The 21,181-nt window shown below is 47.4% G+C and overlaps 2 protein-coding genes across 2 annotated transcripts; one reads left to right on the top strand and one right to left on the bottom strand.

Moving 5' to 3' along the window:
• Window positions 1-1,144: 1,144 nt before the first annotated feature.
• Window positions 1,145-4,294, top strand: LOC147974296 (uncharacterized). The gene is made up of 2 exons (XM_087517393.1): window positions 1,145-3,781; window positions 3,918-4,294. The coding sequence occupies exons 1-2, from the start codon at window positions 1,211-1,213 to the stop codon at window positions 4,008-4,010; spliced, it is 2,664 nt and encodes an 887-aa protein (XP_087373519.1). The 5' UTR covers window positions 1,145-1,210; the 3' UTR covers window positions 4,011-4,294.
• Window positions 4,295-4,974: 680 nt separating this feature from the next.
• LOC147974295 (uncharacterized) lies at window positions 4,975-10,683 on the bottom strand. The gene is made up of 4 exons (XM_087519995.1): window positions 9,700-10,683; window positions 6,746-9,472; window positions 5,950-6,042; window positions 4,975-5,055 (listed from the first exon to the last, which is right to left on the bottom strand). Exons 1-4 carry the CDS (start codon window positions 10,681-10,683, stop codon window positions 4,975-4,977), a joined length of 3,885 nt encoding a protein of 1,294 aa, XP_087376121.1.
• Between the last annotated feature and the right edge of the window lie 10,498 nt (window positions 10,684-21,181).

Genomic DNA, 21,181 nt, shown 5'->3' with positions numbered 1-21,181 from the left:
GCAGCGCTAGGCGCTCACGCGACCCGCTACCGACCCCGCAACCCTCGTCGACCCCGCTGCGCTCGGCCTCGCTCCGCTCTTCCTCTGCCCTGCCGTCGCCGGCGGGCACCGCCGGTTCCAGCCCGGGGGTGGCGGCGGTGGTAGGATCTCCTCTCCCCGCGCGCGTCTTCCTGGCCCGGGATTCGGTGGATGCAGCGGCCACAGGGCTTCTTCATTTTTTTTTGTCGATCCATCGTTGTCGGCATTTCTTTCTCTTGTATTTTCTCTTTCATTTTTTTTGGGCGTGACTGTGCTGCTTCCGCCTCAGCACCTGTTGTTGGATGTCTCGATTGGTTGCTTTGTATACAAAATGGGGGAAACCCTTTTTCCACAAAAGTTACAAGTGGATCACATGTATGTATGAACTTTGAGCTGCTAACAACAGATCTTGGCAATGCCAGGGAGGAGAGCAAAGGGATGCGACAAGAGGCACTAGCTTCCTGTGACTGATTAATTAAGTTTCTTATTAATTACAGGTAACTTTGCTAGCTGTGACCACTGACATGGAATGCTTTTTTTTTTCAACAATCATTTCAGATTCAGTCACCAAGAGTGGCTGGAGAGCCGGTGCCCTATTAGAGTTCAAATTTCGTACGGATATTTGATATGTATAAATATCACAAGAGGTACCTATGTGTAAATGTACCTAACTTTGAGCTGCTACCATGCCGAGGAAACAGATCGACTGCATAGTATAGAACTTGAACTCGGGATTTAGATTGATATTTATGATTTTTCTACTAAAAAGAGCAACCAACTAAAATTATATATTACCTGCAGATCGATTTTCGTCTCCACACTATAGGGCTTTTTTGTGTAAAATAGGTGCCATTTCTTCATAATGTATCAGTTACCTGCATATATAACTCGTGTGTGCCTATAATGGATGAACAAATCAATTACCCCGCCCAAAAAAAGCTAAGGCACAACTGGGCCATTGTGCAAAACAAAAGTTAAGACTGCCATTCTGGCAAGCAGAGCAAAATATATGATTAACCCATGCCCGTCGATCTAAGCGATTAATATAATAACAAAGTAGGCAAGACGACGCTCTAGTAGTAGGCAAGACGGTGCATACATAATCACATATACACTGGAATAATGTGCGGAGTGAATCAGCTTCTCATTTTGTCCTTGTGAGTGAGGGCCTGAGGGGGAGCCGGGCGCATAGATGGGTATCTCAGATGCTGTGCTATGGTGGGAGGAGTGGCAGCTGCGCATCCTCGTCCTTGGCAGCCTGTTTGTTCAGTGGATCCTCTTCTTCTCTGCCGCCCTGCGTAAGCTCCCTATTCCTTCCTGGTTAAGATCCATAATATGGCTCGCGTACTTAGGTAGCGATGCTCTGGCCATATATGCCCTTGCCACCCTCTTCGGTCGCCAGAGAAGGCAAGATTGTAGCTCTGGTCAAGGCAATGGCATCCTGGAGGTCGTGTGGGCGCCGATTCTCCTGTTCCACCTTGGTGGACAGGACCTCATAACAGCCTACAACGTCGAAGACAACGAGCTGTGGACGCGGCACGTCGTCACTGCCATATCTCAGATCACTGTAGCCATCTACGTGTTCGCCAAATCTTGGCCAGGCGGCGACAAACAGTTGTTGATTGCATCTATCTTGTTCTTCATCCCCGGGATCCTCAAATGCATAGAAAAGCCATGGGCTCTCAAGAGTGCTAGCATTAACAGCCTGGTTAGTTCTTCTGGCCCTGCTCCGAGGAGGAACATAAACAGAGGGATCAATTCACTTGAAGACTATGTGCAAAACATAAGGGCTTTTGTGCAGACCAACCCTCGTCGTCAAGCACACAGTGATGCAATGGACCTTGAGCTGGACAACCATCTTCCTCAAGCACAAGAAGAAGACTATTCGGTGGACCTTGAGGTCAACCATCAACCACAAGTACAAGGGGAAACTGGCATGGTGGATATACAGCTCGACCATCATCCTCGCACCTCAAGCATATGGAGAAACAGGCTAAACCAAATAAGGGAAAAGATGAGAAGCCTCCGAAGCAAAAAAAGGGAAAATATCAGACGCCGAGATAATGACTATAATGTGGACCTTGAGACCCATAAGCTATTTCTGGATCTTGCATCAACGTATCCTGACCGCCTTGGTATCCTGAAATCCATCTGGGTGCTTGATGCAAAACAAGCATCTGTTCTGTTGCGAAAGAGGCTATTCAAAGCTTTCAATCTTCTCTACACCAAAAATAACATGCTCACCGACAAAAGTATAAAGGAGAGCCCAAGAATTATGGGATGTCTTAGTATATGCGCACGGGTATCAGCTTGCCATCTGCCATGGGCAGCCATCGGCTACTTCCACACAAGTCACAGACAAGATTATAATGCTGCCGATGTCAAGGTTACATATGCCTTGTTCTGCTGTACAGCAATGCTGGATTTTTTTAACTATTTCAACACCATGCATACATTAGAAGCTTTATATGGTAAAGAGAAAGTCAGTCCGGGTCCTCTGGTTGCTGGCCGAAATGAACAGGCAAATAGAAAGGCTATACAATGGCTGTGGGTAATAAAAGTTGGTTCCCTGTATGAACGGGCAATGGCTGCCCGGTTACGGTGGCGAAGGAGGAACACACGCATCCTGGCAAAACAAATGGATGCCATGAATAATGGATTAAAGCATAAACTTCCTAGCCTCCTGCTATGTGCCATGAGTAAGGAGGTACACATAAATAGCTTCGTAGGCCAATATAATCTGATAGGGTTCTTTGCTCGTAACAAAAGGCACTCTAGGAAGATGGGCATCTTGAATTTCTTTAACTGCAAGGAATTTCTTGACCAACATTGGTCCATGAAGCCCTGCAACTCATCTTTTCCCATTTCAGAGATGGTTCTTAAGTATGTACAGAAAGGGTGGGAAGATCAAATAAACGATGTTGACAGTTACTGGAAGTTCAATGACCGCAGGGGGCAATGGACTCTTCAGGCCAACAGGTGTGATGAAGACTTGGGTTGGAGTTTAAGGAGTCCATTTGACGAGAGTGTCCTTCTCTGGCACATTGCCACAGATTTTTGCTTCTACTACATGGGCGCATCACCAGATCACCAATGTGCCACTGCTCAATGTATTGAATATGCTTCTGGTGAGGGTCAAGGGTGTGCTGTTTGGTGTGACAGATCTCCTAATAACAAAAGAGCCGTGCGTTGCAGGGAAATGTCCAATTACATGGTGTATTTACTGTTTATCAATCCTGAGATGCTACTGGCAGGCACCAGACGGAATCTGTTCAAAACCGCCAATGCTGAAGTCGAGGAGATCCTCAAGGACAAGCCATCACTCAAGGAAATATTCAATGGAAATGAAGAGGAGATCAAAAGAGGACTTATGCAGAGGTTAATCACCATGGTGCAGCCAATTGAACGCAGAGAAGAAGTTGTCGGATCAACAGAATCATCACCGGATGCAGCAACATATCCAACTACACAGGAAGGTTTTATCCATGATGCCTGGAAGATTTCTGAATATCTGTTTGCTTTAGGTGATGAAAATAAAATGTGGGATGTTATTGAAGGCCTGTGGGTGGAGATGCTCTGCTTCTCTGCCAGTAGATGCAGAGGGTACCTACACGCCAAGAGTTTGGGCACTGGCGCGGAGCTTCTCACATATATCTGGCTGCTTCTGTCACACATGGGGATGGAGACCTTGCCTGAGCGGCTGCAGAGGACGGAACTTTCAAGTGGAGGAGGAAATTTCAGCCCCACCCAATCGACTACCCAGGTCAGCAATCCCACCGGGGAGGCCATTGGTTGAAAAACCTTCTATACTCTGCATTTCACTCTTAGTTTCTTATTTTCCACTTGTCGATGTGCCACATTTGGAGATATTATAACTATGTGTATATGTGATGTACCAGATATCTGGGAGCGAAGATCCACGGCCTCATGAAGCTGCTGCTACTGCTAGCGCATCTACGTCTCCAACAGAAGAAATGCTTCCAGCTGAATAGTCTGAGAAAGCACCAATCCAGTTTGATGCCTGGCAATCTGTTTGTGTGTTGTGCTGTTTGAATTGCCAGATTAATTACCTTTTATCTCTGTAATGATCATGTTTGTGGTACGGATGCCAGATTACTCCACGGACACCCATCCCGTGTTGAATTCTGTAGCATGTTTTTTCGTAAGAGTGGATTTGGTGTAATTAGTCATTTGAACCAATGGTTTACCCGGTTGTTGTAATTAATGTATTTCTACCCAAAGGTTAGAAATTGCAGTGCTTTTTTATTTTGCTCAATCTCCATGATTTTATATCTTTGTAAATTGTGAGCATGTGATCTACCAGATAGACCAACTGAATAACCTGTGAAACTATCGCTCTTCATTTACACGAGGAAATGATCCCGTGTCTCTGTATTACCAGTCTGCTGGTGGAATCTGATTCGTTGCTGCACTATTGTGTTGGGCTTAATACATACACTAGACCTGTTGGTAACTAACTGCAAGTTCGCCTCTACAATGCGTATGTGTATACAACGGTCGCCCCATGCCGTAATCTTAGTTGCTTACCAGAGGAAGCTCTGTCTCAATTTATTCGTCGCGATACACTGTTCATCAGTGTGGTTCTCTAGTTTTCTTTCTGAATAAGAGCCATGTGGTGCATGTTTGTTTGCTGAGTTACAGTAAGAAAATCCTAATAGAGCAGGGGGAAATGTGGAAAGATTGCAGGATCTAATCTTACCAGTATTATCACCAATAGCAAGTACTTCCATTAGATGGCTAGGAAGAGATGAATGCATCTGCCGTTGGTCTCCCAATACTTGCAATCCTGAGAGTAAAGCTACTTCAGCATCGAGGTTGCATAAGCATCAATGTGTATATACCTTCACCGTAATTTACTGCCGCTCTAAGCTGACCTTCCTGATCCTGTGTATCATTGCAGCTTGTGCCTTGTCCAATGTAGGACCAAGATTTGCCCTATAGACCATAACTCTTGCGGCACACGACAATTACTCTCTCAGTAGTTTCACAAGCACCCGCAAACATCTCTATCCGAGCCTGAAAGTACAGCAAATCGAATTTTATTTAGCAGACAACCAACAGCTCAATCAATGACAGTGTGATACAAGTTTATTTAGCAGACAATCATCTCTCTCAGTAGTTCCATTTGAAACATAGAACAGCAACAACACCACCAGTATATGAAACTGTACAGGGTTCTTCATATGAGACAGGTTATTTTCACGCCTAATTGGATTTTGACATCTCTGAATCCATTAACAGAAACATCATGCGCGGTCATAGGTTATAATGATAACAGAACAATAGTAACAATTTTACTAGACACAGAGAAGAAAGTATATCACACTCGTAGGTTAATAAACTGTACAATGTACAGTTTTTCATTTCTCGAGGAGTAATGACCCTCTTGAGACCTTGTTACCCTTCTTCTTTATTAATGAGATGAGGCAAAGCTTTTGCCTCCGTTTCAGAAAAAAATAAAAAATTGTACAATGTGGGTGACAGTCAACATCAGGCCTTTTTATCCATTTGCCATCTAGAGTTTAATTCTTATTGAGCCCCAAAAGGGTTGGTGCATATGGCAGAGGCTCTGCCATATGGATAATTAGAGCAATAGGGATTCACTGGTTAATTACCTGTTGCTGCCAACAACTGAGGCAGCGCAGGTAGCCAGGTTAAAAAGCTAACTAAGCACCACAACGCCGCTGTGGCATTTCGTCGAACACCATTTGTGCATGCCTCTCCGGCCCCGAGCATCGAACCCTCCTGTATTCCACTCCCAACCTAGATAAGATAATCTGTCGACCAAGCAGAGGCGAAGTGAGAAATCAGCAACGACGAGGAGGGTTTCAGACAACGAAACAAGATGACTTTCTCCAGTTTGACTGGCCATGAGTTCGAGAACTTATTGGAGAGAGCTAATATCCATACCCACGGCGGCACTTGAAGAGGTGGCGGGGAGGATCCCATGGAAGGAGCAGGGGAGAGGAGCGGCGGCGGCTGGATTACTTCTTTTTTCTTCTTCTAAAAAAGCAGATGCCTAAAATTGTTGAACTTTTTTATAAATTCGTGAACATTTTTTGAAGTGTGTGAACTTCCTTATAAATTCATAGACACTTTTGCATTCATGAACTTTTTCTATATTTATCGATATTTTTTTAATTCTTTTCCATATTTTTAAAAGTCAACGGTCGATTGGTCAACCACCACCGGTCATAATGATCTCGAGCGACCGGAGGAACAAGTTAGAGAAAGTACAATAAGATGACATATGTGGGTTGTAAGCCTTTAAATATATTTTTTTGATGAGTTGAAGGAGAGAGAATGTAAGCAGGCTACCAATTAACAGGCGGCTACATCAGACACTTCTAAATGTGTTGTGAGAGAATGAGGGTGGGCCGTGTATCAAAAAGTAATACATATTTATATGCAACTATTGTACTTGCTGATTATAGCCTTGACTATGGATGACGTGATAAAATCATATAGCCAGCAGTTGTCTATACTATTTTTTTGTGAGGGTAAGCAAAGAGCTTTATTACGAAACGTTCACGGCAAGATCGCCCATAACAGAGTCAGCAACAATTGCTGGAAGTACATGATCCGCAACTAAAACCTCTCCCAGTTGGAGAGTCAGGCCTAACTGAGCCATATGGTGAGCTGCCATGTTGGCCTCCCGTTTACAGTGAGCGAACACACAGGACGAGAACCAAAGCCGTGCTTGCACCTTGATGTCCTCGATCGCCGGGGCGTGCTGCGAGAAGTCTGGGGCACATCTGTTTAGGGCTTGTTCAAGCGTTAGAGCATCCATCTCCACTGTCAGCCGAACCACGCCCAACTCAGCCGCAAGATCAAGAGCTTGTTCCACCGCTTTCAGCTCGGCACCGAAGGCATTGGCAACATGGTCTATACGTCCAGCCCGCGCTGCCACCACGTCGCCTATGTTTGTCCTTACGACCACGCCCCAGGCCCCCTGCGATTCGTCCACCAGAAAGCTCCCGTCGACGTTGAACTTGAGAACATCCGGTGGTGGAGGGATCCAGCAGGCCTTGCTCTTTGGTGGGGGAGGAGATTTGCAGAAACACCCCTCATACTCTGCAGCCGTGCATGCAGCTCTCACCACAAAGTGCGCGTGTTCCATCGGCTTGTCACCCTCACGAATCTTGTTGCGCTGAGTCCACCATTGCCACCACATAACGATGATAGCCAGCCGGTCCTTCCCAGATACTCGCCACAGGCATTCCAAGGTGCTGTCCACGCTTTCACACTCAGCGAGCCTCAGCCTCACATGCTCAAGATCTAGCCCCCGCCACACACGCTTGATCTCACTGCACTCTACAAACAGGTGCTTAGCTGATTCATCCCTCACATTGCATAGGAAACACTTGTGATCCTCAATCGCCATACCCCTCCGACACAGGATATCTTTTGTGGCTAGAGTGTTGTGCGCTAGCCGCCACATGAAGTGTTTGACCTTCCCCGGGCACGGTATATCCCATAGCCTCTTCCATTTTACCTCGCCCCCTCCATCCAAGTTACCATCAGCCAATGCGAGCCCGGGTTCGGACAGAGCCCTCTTTAGCTTATACGCTTGCTTAACTGAGAACACCCCTTTAGAATCGAAGTGCCATGCCAAGAAGTCGCCAGCTCCGTCCCTTAGTGGCATTTGAAGGATCAGTTTGGCATCCTCCTCCCAGAACGTCTCATTAACCAAGTCCACATCCCACATGCCGGTTGCTGGGTCGATAAGCTCAGCGACTCTTGTCAAGAGGTTGGCCCCGCGAGGAGTGATGACTCGCCTAGACCAGGCTCTGGGAATCCATGGGTCATCCCATATGTGAATGCTTTGCCCGTCTTCTACCCGCCAGATCATCCCTTGCTTCACCAGTTCAATGCCATGTGTGATACTACGCCAGGCATATGACATATTTGAGGCCGGTGCCGCATCCAGTATGGAGAAGTCCGGGTAGTACTTGGCCTTCATAAGCTGCGCGCACAGACTATCAGGCTGCTCAATCAGTCTCCAGACTTGCCTGGCAAGCATCGCAATATTGAAGTCGTTGATGTCCCTAAAACCAAGTCCTCCTCTTCCCTTCGACCGTGTAAACCTCTGCCAACTAATCCAATGGATCTTGTTGTCTTTATCTTGGTGGCTCCACCAATGTCTGGCAATCATAGAACTAAGTTCTTCGCAAAACGATTTTGTGAGGTAGAACACTGACATTGCAAAGGTAGGGATCGCCCGTGCAACTCCTTTAACGAGAATTTCCTTTCCTTGCCTAGACAAGGTCCTCTCATTCCAGCCCTGCATGTGATTCCAAATTCGATCCTTCAGATAAGCAAAAGCTTTGCGCTTGGATCGTCCAATGTACACCGGCAGCCCCAGGTATTTCTCATTGTATGCCTCGCTGTGTATGCCCAACGCCCCTTTGACATCTAACTTAGTTTGCTGTGAGCAGTTTTTACTAAACATCACCGCAGACTTCTCGTGGTTGACGCACTGCCCCGAGCACCTCTCATAAACCTGGAGGATGCGTTGGAGTTCCTGAGCTTCCTCTGTCCGCGCTCGCATAAGCAACACTGAATCATCGGCGAAGAACAGGTGCGAGATAGCAGGTGCCCCCGGACAGATCCGTATGCCCCCAAAACTTCCCCTCAGCTGGGCCTCATTCAACAATGCCGACAGCCCCTCTGCACAAATCGCAAAAAGATAGGGCGAGCTCGGGTCGCCCTGTCGAAGCCCTCTTGACGGTGCAAACTGTTGGGATAGCTCGCCATTGACCTTAATGTTGTACCTCACTGAAGTTACACACCTCATTACAAGTTTCACCCAGTTACGTGCGAACCCAAGCTTGAGCATCATTGCTTCTAAGAAGGCCCACTCGACCCTGTCATATGCTTTGCTCATATCCACCTTTACCGCAGCATATTCTTCCTCCCCATTCCGTTTGTTCATCAAGAAATGGGAAATTTCATAGGCCATGAGGATATTGTCCATTATCAGCCGTCCAGGTACAAACGCGCTCTGGTTATCCGAGATGATCTCCAGCAGTATGAGCTTGAGTCTACTGGCCACAACCTTTGAGACAATCTTATACAAAACATTACACAAACTGATCGGTCGGAGGTCCTTAATCCTCGATGGGTTTTTCACCTTTGGTATTAGAACAACATGGGTATCATTCCACCCCTCGGGCATATCTCCTCCCTCTAGTACTTGCCGCACCTCCTCAATGATATTCTTGCCCATCAGCAGCCAGTATTTCTTGAAAACTAGAGCGGGCATACCATCTGGACCCGGTGCTTTCAGGTCATCGATCTGATCAAGTGCCGATTTTATTTCCATATCCGAGTACTCGGCTGTGAGGCTAGCGTTCATGGTGCTTGTAACTTTCATCGGCACCGCCCGTAGTAGCTCATCATACTGGCCAAGGCCATTCGAGGTGAAAAGATCCTAAAAATAAGACCTGACATAGTTAGTTAAACCCCTTCCTTCCTCCACAACCACCCCATCCTCCCTTCGGAGCCTCCTGATTCTATTCGCCTTCCTCCGCGCCGAGGCATATCTAAAGAAGAACTTTGTATTCCTATCTCCTTCCTTTACCACCAAACATGAGCTTGCTGTCTCCACTTAATATCCACTACTTCCTCTAAATGATCCACCAAACACCGCAAGCGCACCTCCTCCGCAACCTTTCCAGGTGTAATAGCCTGCTTTCGACAGTTCTCCAGCTCCCGCTTGGCCTCCTTTAACTTCTTCTCCGAATCACCCACTACGTCCTTGCTCCATCTTGAAAGGTCGCGAGCCACTCCATTCAACGCCGCAGCCACATCTGTAGCTCCGCCTTCTCTGACTCTCCTCCACGCCTCCTCCACCACCAAGTCGCATCCGTCCTCTTTCAACCACTTGGCCTCGAACCGAAACCCACTTCCACCCCCCCGTCTTCTGCCCCCCATATCCTCCGTATCGACCACCACTGGCCGGTGATCGGAATGCCGAGGTAGCTCATTACGCACACGAAACTCCGGGAATTTGGAGCACCACGCCATGTTAGCAGTAGCTCGGTCGAGCCAGCCACATATGTAACCATCGGCATTCGTACAGTTATTCCACCATGTGATGCTGTCACCTTCATGTCCCAGGTCACTCAAACTGCATCCCTCCAACGCCTCCTTGAAACTGTTCATGCAGCTCTCTAGACGATCTGCACCCCCCCTCTTCTCTTCATTTGATAAGATCTCATTGAAGTCCCCCAAGCACAACCACGGCATGTTCTCCTGGTGTTGTTGGCTCAGCAAATGCAAGGTCCTCCAGGTTTCCTTCTTCCTTCCCCACTGCGACTCCCCGTACACACCCATTATTCTCCAAATTGATCCGTCTTCCTCCGTTATGTCAGCATCAATATGCCTCCTCCCCAACGATCGCAAAGAAAGATTGACTCCCCTCCTCCAGAAAATAGCCATACCCTGACTCCTTCCCTCTGAATCCTTCGCACACATGTTCACCAAGCCAAGCTTCCACCTATATTGCTCCAGCTCTTTCTCCAACAGCTTTGTCTCGCACAGAAATAGAACATCGGGATCCTCCGCCCTCTTGAGATCCAAGAGGCCTCGAACTGCCGGGCCGTTCCCAAGTCCCCGGCAGTTCCAGCTTACTATCCTCATTGCGTTCGGCAGGGCTGCTCCTGCAGCCCGGCCGATATTACAAGGTTTTGAGCATCCACTTCCCCCCTAGCCTCTCCCGTGCCATCCATTCGACCCCTCTTCATGCTGGCCTCCTCGTCCCCCTCATGCGCACTCCTCTTCTGCCCTAAGATGGGACCAACCACCCCACCACCATCCTCTACCACTCTACCCTCCCTGCTCACCTTCTTGTATTTTTTTTGGTTTGTACCCCTCCTTCTTATCCTCCATCCCAGCAAAGGCGCCAATGTCATCTCCTAGCTTCCCTTTCTTCTTCACATCTATCGGCTTACCACCCTCCTCGGCCACACCACTCTTTCCCTTAGAAACTTCCAAAGATGCTTTCTTCAACTCTTCGCTCTGTAACACCCTGCCACCCCTTCCTCCATCCTTCGATACATTTGCATTCCCACCCCCATCGCTGTCAATCCAATCGACGAATGTCAATCTCTTCTGAGTCGCCGATGCACACCCAGCTATTTGTGTCTTCCTTGGGCTCACGACCTCCTCACCGTCCTCCGATCTCCCTCCACTCGACCTAGGCTCTGTCTTCCTCCAAGAGATGCTGTCACTGCGAGATTTACCTCCTGTATTGCCGAACCCATACATCATCATCCCTCCCGAGCCACTACCACTACCGCTCGTTGTCTTCCTTCCCATCTACCCATCTTCTCCACCTCTCCTCCTGCTCATATCTGCCTTTAACCACCTCCCATACTGAGCTTTTTCCCCCTTCTTTAGTTTGGTCTGGCAGCTCTTATCAACGTGACCAAGCATGCCACAAATATAGCAGAAGTCCGGTAAATATTCGAACTCAAAGCGGCAAAACGGACGCTCCTCCTCAGACCTTTTATCCTTCTCCTTCACCATCTCATCATCACTCTCCACCTCCTCATCCAGGAAGATGCCCCTCATGATAGGTTTGTTTATGGGCATCCGGACCTTAATCCTCAGGAACCTCCCCATCGCCGATCCATCCGCCCCCGTGTCCATCTCCAGAAATTTCCCAACCAGGTTACCAATATCTTCCACATCCGCCCCCGTGTCCATCTCCAGAAATTTCCCAACCAGGTTACCAATATCTTCCACCGTATCCTCCTCCATCTTCCCCAGCGGCAGACCAAAATCCCTAAACCAGATAGGGATATCCTCGAACACATACTGATCAATCCGTTTGCTAGGCACGAAATCCACCATTACCACCAGATCATTGTCGAACATCCAAGGACCATCCTCCAACGCCTTTCGCTTCCTGCTCTCCTGCTTGAAAGTGAAGAGGAAGACATTCTCTCCAATCTCCTTGCACTCTACCCCCTTCAAGGGGCACCAGCAGCGCCCGAGCGCCATGCAGATCGCATCAGGGTGCGTCGGCCTCTCTGAAAGAACCTTCCCCACCGCCTGGATCTCGCCGGTTGACTCCTTTGCTCTTGACTTCCACCGAATCTTCACCCCCTTCTTCTCATCCTCCGACAGCTTCATCTTCTCCAACAGCCCCGCCATCCTCTCCATGGTGCCGTCCAAACCAGTGAAGACAAGCCCTAACCCTAGTTGGTGTTTTACGATCACGAGCCCTAGGCAACTCGCGAAAGGCCTATGGTGGGGGACGGGAACGAATTGCAGGAGATCTCGCCGCTGCGGTGCTCCGGCAGATGATCGGGCGACGAGATCTAGCGAGGCGAGGGCAAAACCACGAGCGGGAATCAGGGGCGCAAGAATCGCCTCCCTGATCGCCGGACATAAACTGTCACCCTACGTGGGACAGACCGGTATCCCGAATAGTTGTCTATACTATTAACCATACCCTTAAGAGATCACCTTCAAAATGGGCGGCCGAAGAGTAGGGGAGCATAAGAGCCAGTTCCTTCAAGTGATGCTTAAGGTGTAACATAGAAGCTGCCAAAAACAAATCACAGAAAAACGAGCACCTACTCAAAGCGGCCGCGGGCTTTTTTTCTTTTTGCTTTTTCGCAAGCAGTGGACGTGGCTAGCCGGGCAGCGGAAGCCTTTCAATCAGGCAGGTTCATTACTGTAGCTGCGGCGCTCAAGTTTTTTCCACTCTCATTTTACTTATCAGATCTTTCACTGTTTTTGGAGCAGTTTTCAGTGGATTTCTTTTTCTTTTATTTTTTATTTCTCTTTTGGTGGTTTTATTTTCATTTTTCTTTGATTCTTTCTCAGTTTTCATTGGTGTTGTTTGGTTTTTTCTGACTTTTCCCTTTTCCTATTCTAGAACATGCATACTTTTTTCACACACAATGTATATATGTCATATATATATACATTATAAAAGTTAGCATTTACTGAATACATGGTTAACATTTTTTTTCAAATACTATCTCTCACTAGTAGAGAACTGGCCTATTGTCCCGGTTCGTAAGGGTTTTTGTCCCGGTTCTTGAACCGGGACTAAAGGGTCGGTACTAATGCCCTAGCCCTTTAGTCCCGGTTCAAACTAGAACCGTGACAGATGGGCTTCCACGTGGCCTGTGCGCGGAGCCCAGGCAGGAGGGCCTTTGGTCCCGGTTGGTGGCACCAACCGGGACCAATAGACATCCACGCGTCAGCATTTCTATGGCTGGGGTTTTTGTTTTTTTTGAAAGGGGGGGGTTTGGGGGTTTTGGGGGGTTAATTTAGGTGTTTCATATATTGTGTTAGCTACCTAATTAATATAGAGAAGTGTCCTCTCTTATGACCGTGCTTGGTTGACGCTACGTACTATACATACGTATAGAGAGGACTAGACACGCTAGCTAGATAGTAAGCAAACGAAGAAAACAGAAGATCGTCATCAACATATATATGCATACAGAGAGAAGTGATATCGACCACCTCTCCTTCTCCGAGAGATTGGTCGAACAACAAGTTCTCGTATATCTATCCAACACTACCGGGTACATATATACAATAATTATCTCTTACAAATATAATCGCCTATCATACGGACGCATGGTCCACATAGTATTCTCCGTCTTCAGCGATCACGTGGTCAAGGAAGAATGCCGCCAATTCCTCTTGAATTGCTCGCAGACGATCTGGTGGTAGGAGTTCATTCCGCATCCGAAAGATCTAATTTGAAGAAGGGAGTCAATACACACACACACACACACACACACACACACACACATATATATATATATAAATGAAACTCAACACAAAATATGTAATGAAATAAAATCGTGAATATTATTGCTTACGCACTTCAAATTGTTCGTCGGAGTAGCCCCGCTCACAGGTCGTGTGGCGGATGGACTCGCAAATGTAGTATCCACAGAAATCATTCCCTTGTTCCTGCCACAACCACTTTACAAGAAACAGAGGTCAATCAAACGGATAAGCAAGAATGCCAAATGGTATTAATGAAACTAGCGCTTGAATCGATAGGAGATGCGCGGAACATGCTATTATATAGTACTTACTTTTGGGTGTCTAAATTCCAGCTTCTTTGGCAGTCCCGGAGCTTTTTTGGTGAATTTTCTCCAAACCCTGCCAGGCAAAGAAAACAATTACTTGATATCAGAAATGAACAAAGTTGCTGATATGCATGGTGGATAATGATCAATTTAACTTACTTCTCGAGCATTTGAGTCATGTCCGCATACTCCTTCGGATCTTTTCGTTTAGAGTCCAAGACAGTTACTACTCCCTGCTCAAGCTTAATCTCTAGGAGAATATAGTGGAAGCTGCGCACGCATGCATGAACTCATCAATTACATTACTATAACATTGACTAATATATATATAAGGGAAACCGAATATGCACAAGACAGTAACACTCACTTGAAGTTGTAAGGAAAGAGTATTATATCTTTGTTTTCATTTACTACCAAAGATCGTAGCAAGTTGGCCTCGGTATCTGCGGCACGCAATTTAACCTCAGTTGCATCTATGAGATATGTGTTAATGAACCCAATATCACCGACTTGTCTTTTCTTCAATTTGACGATCTTCAATCTGCATAATATAGTGAGGATAATTATAAATACATGCAATGAAAGAGCTGAGCTATATAGAGAGACTTAATGACAGAAGTAGTACTACTTACAGATAGTAGCAGGTGACCGTTGCTTTATCGAGGGCCAATTGATTGAAAAACTAATAGAACTCCTCAAATGGAATAGGCAACAGTTCAATTCCAACGAGGTCATGCTCCGGTTTAACTCTCACATCCAAACTATCCCTCCCCCCAGACTCTGCAGATTTTCAAGTACCAATCATGCAATCTTCGCATCATCGTTGATAGAGATCTTTCATCTTTGACGAGAGGCTTCCCGTACTTGTATCTTTGTATCTGCACCTCCAAGAAATCATAATGTACATCGTCGGGCAGGTAATCTCCAAGATTTCCATAACCGGGCACCATCCTCGGATCATTAGCGATGATGTCGCTAGACACCTTGAGCGGGGCGCACGATTGATCCGCTTGTTCGCCGAGCTGGGCAATTTGTTTCCCAGCTCGTCCTTCTGCTAACCTTTGATCACTTCTAGTACTTCCCGACCGCTTCGCTTCATGAAATGACTTTTCAATAATGCGGTCATAGTTGTCTTTCGGCGGACACTTTGCTGGTTTCTTCAGGGCAGCCAGAGTGCGCTTTGCTTTCACCGGATCTATCTTCTCCTCCGGAGGTGGATGTCTCTGTGCTTTCAACCCTTCAAGCCAGTCCTTCACTTCGGCTTTAGCGATATTCGCGTTTCCTCGTCGGACCTCTCGTTTGGTAACTTCTCTAGAGGCGTGAGAGAAGGACCGAATCTGTATTGCCTCCCGCCTCTGGCTGTACTGCTAGACGCCGGCAAAACAGACGGAGCGGTTGTCTTTCCTTGCTTATGCGGCGGAGGAGAAGGACTACGATGCGCCGGAGCAGCCGGAGCGGCGGCGGGTCTCTTCCACCCTTGCTGACGAGGCGGAGAAGGAGGAGGCTGGCTGCTCCGGCGCGCCAGCGCAGGCGGAGAAGGAGGCGGAGTGCCGCCACGCGCCGGAGAAGGAGCTTGAGTGCCCTGATCGTCACTCGCCGGAGGAGGAGGCGGTGGAGGAGGCGGAGTGCCCTGACTCGCCGGAGGAGGAGGAGGAGGCGGAGGCGTCCAGCTCAGAATGTTGATGAGGTCCTTCCGCCATAGGCATGGAGTCTTTAGAGAAGAACCCAGCCGAGTCTCCCCTTCACCAGTAGGGTGGTCAAGCTGGAGGTCTTCAAATCCCTCTGTTATTTCATCCACCATCACCCTAGCATATCCTTCTGGAATCGGCCGGCAGTGAAAAGTTGCTCCGGGTCCAGTACGATAAATAGAGCCAGCAGCCGCCTTGACCTTCATATTAATCCATTGCGTCATAAGGTGGCAATTTTGAGACTCCGTGATAGCATCCACGGGATAGCTGGCAGGAGCCGTCAAGACATGCTCCGGCTGAAGCAACTCGGTGGAAGCCACGCTACTTCTCCGCTGAGATGGCGGGGTAGCTTCGGGGAAGCTTCGGCAGTTCTCTTGCAGCGATTTGCTTCTCGTTCCTCTATCGCTTGTACCCTAGCGTGCAGCGCCTGCAGTTCGGTCTGTTGCACTTTCTTCCTCCTCTCGTGGCATTTGTAACCGTCTGCGTCCGGAAACCCAGCACTCCACGGAACGGAGCCCGGCATGCCTCGTGTCCGTCCAGGGTGCTCAGGATTCCCGAGGGCCATTGTGAGCTCGTCGTTCTCTCTGTCGGGAACGAACGTCTCTTGCTGCGCTGCTTTGATATAGTGCCGAAGCTTCTTGAGTGGTATTTCCAATTGCTTGTCCATCCAAATGCACCACCTTGATACAGGGTCCAAGGTTCCGCCAGCCCCGAAGAACCAAGTCCGGCAATGGTCTGGCCAGTTCATTGTCTTTGGTTCGATCCCTTTCCGAAGCAGATCATTCTCAGCCTTGGCCCACTTAGGCCGGGCTCTGAGGTAGCCACCTGACCCCGTGCGATGGTGATGCATCTTCTTCGCAGCATTTTGCTAGTTTGTCGCCGACATCTTCTTACTCTTTTCCGATGTCTTATAGGCCACAAATGTGGGCCAGTCATCTCTGATCTTCTCATATATGCCCTTGAATTCTGGTGTCTCTTTTTTACAGACAAACTTATTCAGGTGTTTCTTCCACCCCCTGAATAGGTCTGCCATCTTCGTAAGAGCAAAAGACTTGATTAATTCCTCTTTAACTGGCTTCGCCGGATCATCCTCTGGCGGTAGGGTGAAATTTGACTTCAGCTCAGTCCAAAGATCTTCTTTCTGCATATCAGTGACATAAGACACCTGAGGGTCTTCTGCAGCCGGCTTTAACCATTGCTGGATGCTGATCGGGATCTTGTCCCTAACCAGAACCCCGCACTGATTAACAAATGCGTTCTTTGTCCGGATGGGTTCAATCAGTTGGCCGGTGCGCGCGATTTCTGTGATCTCAAACTTTTCATCCGAGCTCAACTTTTTCTTCGGGCCTCGTCTCCTTACCGAAGATGTGCTCGATCCGGAGGGCTAGAAAAAAGAACAAAGACGAGAGTTAATTAATATGTGTACATACCAAAACAATGAATGCATCAATTAACTAGTCAGCACAGGCTTAACTAATATATATACCTGTTGGCCGGACTCGGTTCGGTCACCAGAGCCGTCATCACGGTCTCCTTCTTGCACCGGCATTGGGTCACTAGAGCCGTCCTCACGGTCTACTTCTTGCATGTGCATTGGGTCACCGGAGCCATCATAATCATAGCCTACTTCTTCATCCTCTCTTTCTAGCAGCTCATCGGTGTCGTTGAGAAACGACAAGACGGCATCACGTCCGTTTGCGATTATGTCCAACAACATCGCTTCTTGTGCTTCGTCTCGGGGGGTGTCGTCCATAGTTTCTACAAATATTTACAACATGGCAATTACTATTCAAACATGACAGATGGATATATTAATGGCAAACGTAGAACTAGCTAGCTAATCACAGTAAGGAAGCATATATATTAATTTGTGGCCTCGACGTTGCTTCTCTAGGGTTTCGGGTGGCCTCGACAACGCTTCAAGGGTTAGGGGCGGCCTCGAGAACGCTTCAAGGAGGGGGTAATATCGACAACGACGAGATACATACACGGGGAAATAATGTTATCGGGGAGGGGGTATATCGACGACGACAGACCCCCCCCCCCCCCCACGTGTTGAAGTTATCGGGAGGGGGTATATCGACCCCCCCTGTGTTGAAGTTATCGGGAGGGGGTATATCGACCCCCCCACGTGTTGAAGTTATCGGGAGTTTATATCGACATGACATACGTACATGGGAAAATAATATTATCGGGGAGGGGGTATATCGACCACCCCCCTCGTTTTGAAGTTATCGGGAGGGGTATATCGACAACGATAGACCCGATAAAACATAAAAAAACGAAGAAATAAAAAGAGGAGAAGAAGAAAGGAATAGCTAGAGGAGAAGATCGAAGAAAAAAATAGAGGAGAAGAAGAAATAAAAAGAGGAGAAGAAGAAAGGAATAGAGGAGAAGAAGAAAGGAATATTCTATTTTCTCTTCTTCTCCTCTATTCCTTTCTTCTTCTCCTCTTCTTTTTCTTCTTTTTTCTTCTTCTTATACATTTCTCCTCTTCTTCCTATCCTCTTCTTCTTTCTTTCCACTTCTTATTTTCTTCTTTCCTATCCTTCTTTTTCTAAAATTGTAACTTTTGCATATATAAAACTTTTCTAAAATTGTAACTTTCTATATATGAACAAAAAACTTTCTATGAACAAAAAAACATTTTTAACATATGTATTTAGCAAATTCCTAATAAAAATTTAAAAAATTATAGCCACATACACATATACATCACATACACATATACATTATAGCCACATACACATATACATCACATATGAACAAAAAAATAAAACTAATAAAAAAAACATATAGCAACTATATATGAACAGAGCCGGGTGGCGGCTCACAGCGCGGGGGCAAGCGAGGGCGCCGGCGCGGGGGGGCAGGACGGGGCAGGGGCAGGGCGACGGCGGCGAGGAGCGGGCGGCGACGGCGAGCCCGTGGCAGGGGAGCTCGAGGCGACGGCAAGGGCGGCGAGGGCGCCGGCGCGCGGGGGCGGGACGGGGCAGGGGCAGGGCGACGGCGAGCACGGGGCAGGGGCGCGGGGCGATGGCGACAGCGAGCACGGGCAGCTTGGCGGCGTCGATGAGCTCGGCGTCGTCGGGGGGGGGGATGGGGATTGAAAACTGAAAATTCCGAAGTGCTACTTATATACCCAGAGCATTGGTCCCGGTTCGTGGCACAAACCGGGACGAATGCCCCCTTTGGTCCCGGTTCGTGCCACCAACCGGGACCAAAGGTCTCTTTTCAGCAGCCCAAAGGGCGGGAAGGAGAGACCTTTGGTCCCGGTTGGTGGCACCAACCGGGACTAAAGGAGGGGGCATTGGTCCCGGTTGGTGCCACGAACCGGTACCAATACCCCCCTTTAGTCTCGGTTGGTGCCACCAACCGGGACCAAAGGCCTTGTGCTGCCCCGCGGCCAAAATCTTTAGTCCCACCTCGCTAGTTGACAAGGGCTCGGAGTTGTTTATAAGCCCCACTGCGAGGCCTGTATTGAACTCCTCTCTATTGCAGGCTTCTGGGCCTAATTTTGCGCGCTGCCCTGTGGGCCTGCTGGGTCTTATAGTCCTGCATGCTAGGCCGTAGGCCTTGCAGGCTCATTGGGCAGCGCCCAATTTTTTAATGTAGTTTTTTTCCTTTTCTGCTTTATTTATTTCTGAGTTGTTTTTTGCTGTATTTAGAGTTTCTTTGTAAATATTATTGCTTTAGGTAAAACCAATTACAAACTTTCTGTTAGTGCCAGTAGTATTCAAATTTGAATAGTTTAAATTTGAAATTATTTGTAAATTGTGTGAATCATTAGCACTAGTAGAAAGTTAAAATTTGAATAGTTAAAATTTGAATTCTTTGAAATTTGTGTGAATCACAAGTTTGTGGTTAACTTTACTAAAAAAATGAACATAGATGCAACTATAGAGAAAATTCGACCTAAATTCATAGTTTTCAAATGAACTCTGAAGAAGTTGGCATAGCATGTGCATGTACAAAACGGACAATGGTATCATACTCGTCTGTTACAAAGTTGGCATGGTATCATCATAATAGTTGCGGAGAAAAGTCTTCACTTTTTCTTCGCTTGTGTCATTTGCTTATTGCGCCGTAACCATGGATAATCTTCATTGTTTATCAGGATGCTTGGGTCAGCCTTGACTTTGAAGGGAGGAATTTCATGAAACTTTTCATAATCTTCAGATATGTCTGTCTTGCCCTCCACTCCCAGGATGTCCCTTTTTCCTGAAAGAACTATGTGGCGCTTTGGCTCATGGTATGATGTATTCGCTTCCTTATCTTTTCTTTTTCTCGGTCTGGTAGACATGTCCTTCACATAGATAACCTGTGCCACATCATTGGCTAGGACGAAAGGTTCGTCAGTGTACCCATGATTTTTCAGATCCACTGTTGTCATTCCGTACTGTGGGTCTACCTGTACCCCGCTTCCTGACAGATTGACCCATTTGCACTTAAACAAAGGGACCTTAAAATCATGTCCGTAGTCAACTTCCCATATGTCCACTATGTAACCATAATATGTGTCCTTTTCCCTCTCGGTTGTTGCATCAAAGCGGACACCGCTGTTTTGGTTGGTGCTCTTTTGATCTTGGACAATCGTGTAAAATGTATTCCCATTTATCTCGTATCCTTTGTAAATCAATACAGTCAAAGATGGTCCCCTGAACAACAAGTACAGCTCATCACAAACAGTGTTGTCACCTCTGAGACGTGTTTCCAGTCGTCGCACTGCTCCGGGTGTTTGGAGCGCAGACTGTTCTTGTGTTCATCGACATACGGGGTCACCAAGGTAGAGTTCTGTAGAACTGTGTAGTGTGCTTGAGACCAAGAATATCCGTCCCTGCATATTATTGAGTCCCTTCCAAGCATGCCTTTTCCAGTCAGTCTCCCCTCATACCGCCATTTAGGGAGACCTATCTTATTAAGGCCAGGAATGAAGTCAACACAAAACCTGATGACATCCTCTGTTTGATGGCCCATGGGGATGCTTCCTTCTGGCATAGCGCGGTTATGGACATATTTCTTTAGGACTCCCATGAACCTCTCAAAGGGGAACATATTGTGTAGAAATACGGGCCCCAGAATGACAATATCGTCGACTAGATGAACTAGGACGTGCGTCATGATATTGAAGAAGGATGGTGGGAACACCAGCTCACTGACAAGACATTGCGCCACATCACTCCTTAGCCTTGGTACGATTTCTGGATCGATCACCTTCTGAGAGATTGCATCGAGGAATGCACATAGCTTCACAATGGCTAATCGGACGTTTTTCGGTAGAAGCCCCCTCAATGCAACCGGAAGCAGTTGCGTCATAATCACGTGGCAGTCATGAGACTTTAGGTTCTGGAACTTTTTCTCTGGCATATTTATTATTCCCTT

The sequence above is a fragment of the Triticum urartu genome, chromosome 4A, assembly GCF_056163025.1.
Source record: "Triticum urartu cultivar PI428250 chromosome 4A, HENAU_Tu73, whole genome shotgun sequence".
Classification (NCBI taxonomy): domain Eukaryota; kingdom Viridiplantae; phylum Streptophyta; class Magnoliopsida; order Poales; family Poaceae; genus Triticum; species Triticum urartu.
This window is presented reverse-complemented; position numbering and strand designations above follow the sequence as displayed.